At 41.6% G+C, this 6,038-nt stretch overlaps 1 protein-coding gene across 19 annotated transcripts in view; it reads left to right on the top strand.

Annotated features, from left to right (window-relative positions):
- csf2rb (colony stimulating factor 2 receptor subunit beta) overlaps positions 1-6,038 on the top strand; it is a 31,807-nt gene that overhangs the window by 6,867 nt on the left and 18,902 nt on the right. For 18 of the 19 annotated variants that reach the window (XR_015853299.1, XR_015853298.1, XR_015853296.1 and 15 more), the window contains 14 exons: positions 2,267-2,801; positions 2,899-3,042; positions 3,307-3,424; positions 3,490-3,668; positions 3,734-3,888; positions 3,968-4,112; positions 4,276-4,396; positions 4,483-4,637; positions 4,770-4,903; positions 5,094-5,277; positions 5,341-5,437; positions 5,533-5,599; positions 5,669-5,748; positions 5,844-5,994. Coding sequence is in view for 3 of the 19 variants with exons in the window: in XM_088357173.1 (XP_088213299.1) it covers positions 2,940-3,042; positions 3,307-3,424; positions 3,490-3,668; positions 3,734-3,888; positions 3,968-4,112; positions 4,276-4,396; positions 4,483-4,637; positions 4,770-4,903; positions 5,094-5,277; positions 5,341-5,437; positions 5,533-5,599; positions 5,669-5,748; positions 5,844-5,994 (1,689 nt within the window). In the remaining 16 variants the exon portion in view is untranslated. The remainder of the gene's footprint in view (positions 1-2,266; positions 2,802-2,898; positions 3,043-3,306; positions 3,425-3,489; positions 3,669-3,733; positions 3,889-3,967; positions 4,113-4,275; positions 4,397-4,482; positions 4,638-4,769; positions 4,904-5,093; positions 5,278-5,340; positions 5,438-5,532; positions 5,600-5,668; positions 5,749-5,843; positions 5,995-6,038) is intronic. The other variant, XM_088357176.1, reaches the window with a different exon arrangement.

The following is a 6,038-nucleotide window of genomic DNA, read 5'->3' as shown; positions in this document are numbered from 1 at the left end:
TGGGATTGGAGGGGGTATGTGATATTAAACAGGAGGAGGAGAGAGGAGAAGAAATGCCCGTAGGAATAAAATGCATCAAAATGGTTTGAAAAATATGAATTAAAGTCGTCAGGTGCATCAAGACTCTGGAGACAAAGCTGCCCATTCAATCACATTGTAATCCAATAATGGGTTTCAGTCTTGCCACATTGGAGTAATAACTCACTACACCCTGGGAGTTAAAAAAAAAAAAAAAAAAAGGGGTGAGGAAGGCTAAAGATAGTTTGGATCCCAAAATGAAATTCATGGATCATTGTGAAGTCGAAAGATTGAAGAGAGTGATGAGTCCAAAGGCGAGCAAAAAAACTGTCACTGTCCAGTGAAAGGGTGCTGAACTGAAAAGGAAAGAAAGGGTTTGAACTGAATTGAATAGAGAATTATGAAAATCCACTGATCCATCTTTTTCTTTTCAAACTTTAACTTGATGTGCATGTGACCCGTAAGTGTTTTTTTTTTCTTTCTTACTCCAGTCACATGGGCCATGTTTGACATTTACGATGGCTCTCCAAGGCTCAAATGCACAGACATAAAAAAAACAGCTCCTAGTTACAAAATGAATGATCTCAAATTACGGAGCAGGTCTTCTTTATACTAAGACACATTTTAAATCAGGAAAGCTTTTAAAATTCCCAGTTGCCTCTAAAACTGCTGGCGTAGATTTATTCACCCTGAGGTGGAGATTTAATTCCTGTCGGTGGAGATTCCTTTTTTTCCCCCCACAAGGTCACATTGGTTGAGTGAATACATAAAAAAACACTGACAGATTCAGCCTCTTATTTGAATTTCCTCATGAGAACCCTATTTTCATATTTATTGATATTTATGTATATATCATGCAGTTATTCCTATGGTACTTTGGCTTCCCCCAAAATTTCAAAAGCATGCATGTTAGGTTAATTCAAGTCCAGCCAGGATGAGCTCCAGTACACCCGCAGCCCTAATGATAAAATTGGAAAAAAATGGACGAATGGATGTTTTATGATGGGTGATATCATCAGTATGTCTTTAATGATGATGATATCCTAACGGATATTGGCCCATCCATTTTCTCTTTCTGCTCGTCCTCTTGTGGGTCATTTGAAAGCATGAAAACCATTTATTAATTGTAATTTATTCTTTTTATTGATTTACTTAATTGCATTTGTTTTCCTCGTATTCTGCCAAGCTAAAACAAAACACATTTGAAATCAATCTTGAGACATCCCGACTTGTCTTAATTCCTTGTCGGGTAGCTCCGGAGAACATTGACAGACTGTACGGGCAGTGTGCATGTCATTTAAATAGCTGGCCGCTTCACAGCTGACACAATGCAATTTCCATTCCATGTATTCTTCTGGAGTGAAATTGGGCTGTAATAGAATGCAATTGTGCTGTGATGGCAATATTGTCAAGTGGATGGATGCATGTGTATGTGCGCAATTCGGAATGAATGAGATGGGATAAAGAGCGTTAGATGTGTCTTCTCTAGCCGTTTATCAGCTTGCAGCACTTTCTGCACATACTTTATCTCCACCACTTTATCTCCACCTTCCTTAATAATGTGTCTGATAATTGACTCTCTTCTTGAACAAGTCCCCAGGCGCTCTCTCTCTCTCTCTTTCTCGCTCTCATCAGCCTGAAAGATTATTGACGTGCATGGCAAAAGCAAAGCTATCCGTCAATAACAGCATATCGACGCAGTCATTGAAAATGTAGTTCATCTATTTCCGAGCGCCGATGTTATTTCTAGCTCAGTGGTGTTTGTTTGATAAATACGACTGACGCTCGGGTGATTATAATCCATATTTTGGATATCAATCTCCTGTTGGTAGAAATTACCGCAGCGGTACAAATAGAATTCCATTCCAAAGATGAATTGCTCGCACATAAGTCTGGTTTGCATTGTCATAATTTCAGAAAATAAGGAAATGAAATTCTACCTGTACGAAAATACAGACGTTATAAATATTCCCTGAAGGCTGTATCCGCTTTTGACTTACTGCCAAAATTTAGTGTTCTATCAAAATTGGTTAGAAGAATGTAAAGATTGTCATCACAATAAAAAAAAAAAAAATCAAATGTTTGAAATAAGGCAGCAGGAGGAGTTGTCCAAAGTGTAGCAACAGAAAAATCCACCAAGCAGCCTGCTGTGGTTTTATTTTCTTTGCTCAGAGTTCCTCATTGTTTTGGACAGTCATTCAAAGAGAGGAACTTCATTTTTCTCAAGACCACTTTTTTTTCCTTCTAGATGTGCCTTGATTGGCTTTGCAAACAGTCCAGCCAAGTGAGGCTACCTCTCTCTCTCTCCCAAAGTCATGGCCTCCAGCTCACCCGTGACCCAAAAAAATATTTGGGAATTGAATGAGGGGGAGTTATGATGAAGTTGAGCAAGCACAATAGGACTGCAAACAAATTGAAATGAGGAAATGGTCATTGTCAGAATGATTCCAGATGAAGGTGAAGATATGTCTTTGTCAGGCAGAAGTTTGAATTTACCAGAAAGAAGAAGAGCAACTGAACTTTGTGATAGATGACATTTTGTATGTGTTTGGTCATTTTGACTCATACAAGTTGCATCATATTGGATTCAAAAGCTCATTTGTGGCTTGAGCTCTTTCGGAGGAAATGTGTCATCACTTCGTGAGAAACATCTCATAAGTTGCATCCCTTGTCAAAAGGCTGATGAAGCATAAAATAAAACTTTGGGCTGAAACAGGAACTTGGAGACAGCGAGAGGAAACTCCGCCTAGCCACAGCAAAATGGTGAGCCTTCATCGAGCGAGGTAAGCGCAGAATACCCAAAGGAGAAGTGCGGTTCCTCATGATTTCGTGTAAATATACTCTTTGTTACTTTCTCTATGCCTCGCTCCTGATCACCAGAATTGTGAAGAGCACATTTTACTGAGAGCAACCCAAGAAAGATGCTTCTTACCTGGCTGCTGCTCGGCTCGCTGCTCCCAACTCTGGCTCTCTTCTCGGATCCAGATGGATGCATCATTCGCGAAACCAATGGCTCACATGACGGTAAGCCATGTGTTCTCACAAGGATTTGAAAAGTCAAACACTGTATAGAACTTGGCACCAAAAAACAATTTAGATTTTTTTTTAATGATTATTTTATATCATTTACAACATTAAAAGTGATTGAGATTTTTTTATGATTATTTTATATTATATATTTGTATTTATTTTATGATTGTTTTATATTATTTGCAACATTAAAAGTGATTGATTTTTTATGATCATTTTTTTAAAATTTATTTTATGATTATTTGATATGATTTGCAGCATTAATGGAGTCATTGCAGTGTCACAACGACTACGAATCGTACGTCTACTGCAAGTGGAGGGAGGGGCCACACGTACGTGGACCACTACGGCTTTGGTTCCGCACACGACACGGCAGGTAAAGTCCACTTAAAGGTCGGGAGAGACGTCATGTCACTGATGAGATCACGTGTGTGCTTGCAGGGAGCCGTGTGAGCCCTTTGGGGCCGTGGTCCAAAACGCAGATGGGCACAGGACGGTCCGGTGTCGATATCAAACGCGTTCTTTTTCCATCGGTATCCAGCACACGGGCTTCTTCGTCCAGGACGATGCTGAACTCTGCTCCAGTATCGCAAGCAAGCCCGTGAAGCTTTGTCATCACTGTGAGTTGATATCACGTTGTCATCTTAACCATGAAAAAGATCAAGATTGTGTTTGTGTTGCACAGTGAGAGGACGCACACCGGCCGACTTGTCAAAATATGACACTGCAGATGGGCAGCTGGGGTTCATATGGTCCAGTCCTTATCCCACCTTCTCCTCCCTGAACAAAAAACTCCTGTACCAATTTGGTTACAAGGCAGAAAGCCAGGACACATGGAATGTAAGCACAGATTTATGTCACTGCAAACTTTCTGACCGGGAGAACATCATCAAGTTCCTTTCTGTCATCGCGTCTGCAGATTAAGAATGTGACGAGCACAGACGTCAAATTAGACACACGACTGCTGCTTCCGGGTCACAGGTACGAGGCCAGAGTGAGGGCCTGGGCCCACGTGGGCCAGTGGAGTCAATGGAGTCCCGTGGTGACGTGGAGGACTAAACAAGGTGACTTACACACATTTCAAAAGAAGATGAGAAAAAATTGCCAAATAGTGAATCGTGGGGGATAACGAACACAAACATTTTTAATCTGAGTGAATGAGTTGAAATTTCTGCCCCGTACATCCTTGATAATCCAAATTCTATCTCAATTTCTCCTTGGTCTCAGCTCAGCTTCCCAACTTGTATTGTGTACTTGATGGTGAGAAGGAGGTGACGTGTAGCTGGGAGGTGAGCAGAGCGCTCGTAATGACCTACCAGCTGGCCTGTCAACAAAACCACACCGCACCGTGAGTCAAGTGCATGCGCACGTATCCATTTAGAACGATAACCCGGTGGCCTCCATATGTTATACATTTGTCATTTCTGCCGGAAGGTCTGAGAGCTGCTGTAAGTCCCCCACGGTGACCTTTGACCCCAGTAGGTCACTGGTGCGATACAGCTGCTCGCTGTATGTCGCGAATCCTGCGCATTTGCTTCTGGAACTTCGACCGACCCGCAGTGCAAAGACGTTTCAGGCCAATGAGCACAGTGAGTAATTGAGATGCAAAAAAAAACTTCTGAAGCGTCGCCATCTAGTGTTAAATGGCAGAACTGCAGTCTCGCAACTCAACGCAAACTGAAGGTCATTGAAAAATGATATGATGATGTTGCCATGTGCAGTTTGTCCCAGGCCACCACAGCAAGTGAAAGTGAAAGAGAAAGACAACAACTGGATTGTGCAATGGACTAAACCCAGCACCGCTTCAAAAATCAGACTATATTATCAAGTGCGCTATTACAGGATGCCGGATAAGGTAATAAACCGTGAAATGAGTTTTAAGTTAGAACCACTGGGAAAGCTCATAAATATGTTTTATGCTCTCCATCTATTTTTATTCTTATTATGAACTTCTCCTGTGCTGCTTTTATGACTGCATGAGATGTTTTGTTCCAAAGGTGATTTACAATTTGCATTGGCAAGTTCAACTGAATTTGAATTTGCAGGGGTCGTCCGTCCTGTTGAACGTTTCCGAAGGCTCTACATGGGTGAACATTCTTAGTGCTTCTCTGAGCCCATCCCAGCGCCACCAGGTCCAAGTCAGATCTGTGGTCATCCCCGGAGAGGGTTCGCTCTATGAAGGAATTCCCTCAGAATGGACTGAGCCGGAAGACTGGACCTCACACGCAGGTACCGTACTGTAAAATAAATGATCACCATGGATTTTAAATTCTTTTTTTTAATCCCTGGTAGCCACGTGGTCCATCAGCACCATTGTTTATTTCTGCATCAGTGTAATAGTGATCATAGTCTTCCTCATGCTCGTCTGGATTGTCTTCGTATGCCAAAGGTAATTTCTTTATTTTTAAAACAAATATTATTATATTGTCAACAAGAGAATATGTTTTGTGGTCTTTTCTGCAATTCCAAAATATCTTCAAACAGGAAAATCATTCTTTGGGTTAACACCGTTCCATCTCCTGCCAAAAGCAAAACCCTGTCAGAGATCAAGGTGAGAATATTTTTTTTTTCAAAGTTCTTTTGGTTTTGTTTTCTAATGAAAAATATTTCTGTCATCCAGTCTGCCACCAGCCAGATCCTTATAGAGAACGAGAACACGCACATCTGCAAAGTGCAGCAATTGTACCGCTTATCTCCACGGTAATTCTTCTCACTACTCAAATCGTTGCTCCTCAAACGCAAGTCATGAATTCATCATACTGAAAATAGTCTTCCACTCCCATCATCTCCCCAAGCTCCTCTCTGTGGCCATCCGAGGGTGCAGAAAATAAAGATGTGGAGCAGGACCGACAGGACTACAAGTGTAATAGCTTGCCCCTCCCTGCTGAGAAGGTTAATGGCTGTAACCTTCCGGTGCACTTCAGCGGCCCATATATCTTCTGTCAGGTAAGCTGCTCATCTACAACCCTCAAATCCAGATCAAAAATTGA

The sequence above is a fragment of the Syngnathus floridae genome, chromosome 17 (genome assembly GCF_059516105.1).
Source record: "Syngnathus floridae isolate MCC-2025c chromosome 17, RoL_Sflo_1.0, whole genome shotgun sequence".
Lineage (NCBI taxonomy): Eukaryota > Metazoa > Chordata > Actinopteri > Syngnathiformes > Syngnathidae > Syngnathus > Syngnathus floridae.
Note: the sequence above shows the minus strand (reverse complement) of the source record. Positions and strands in the feature narration are given on the sequence as shown.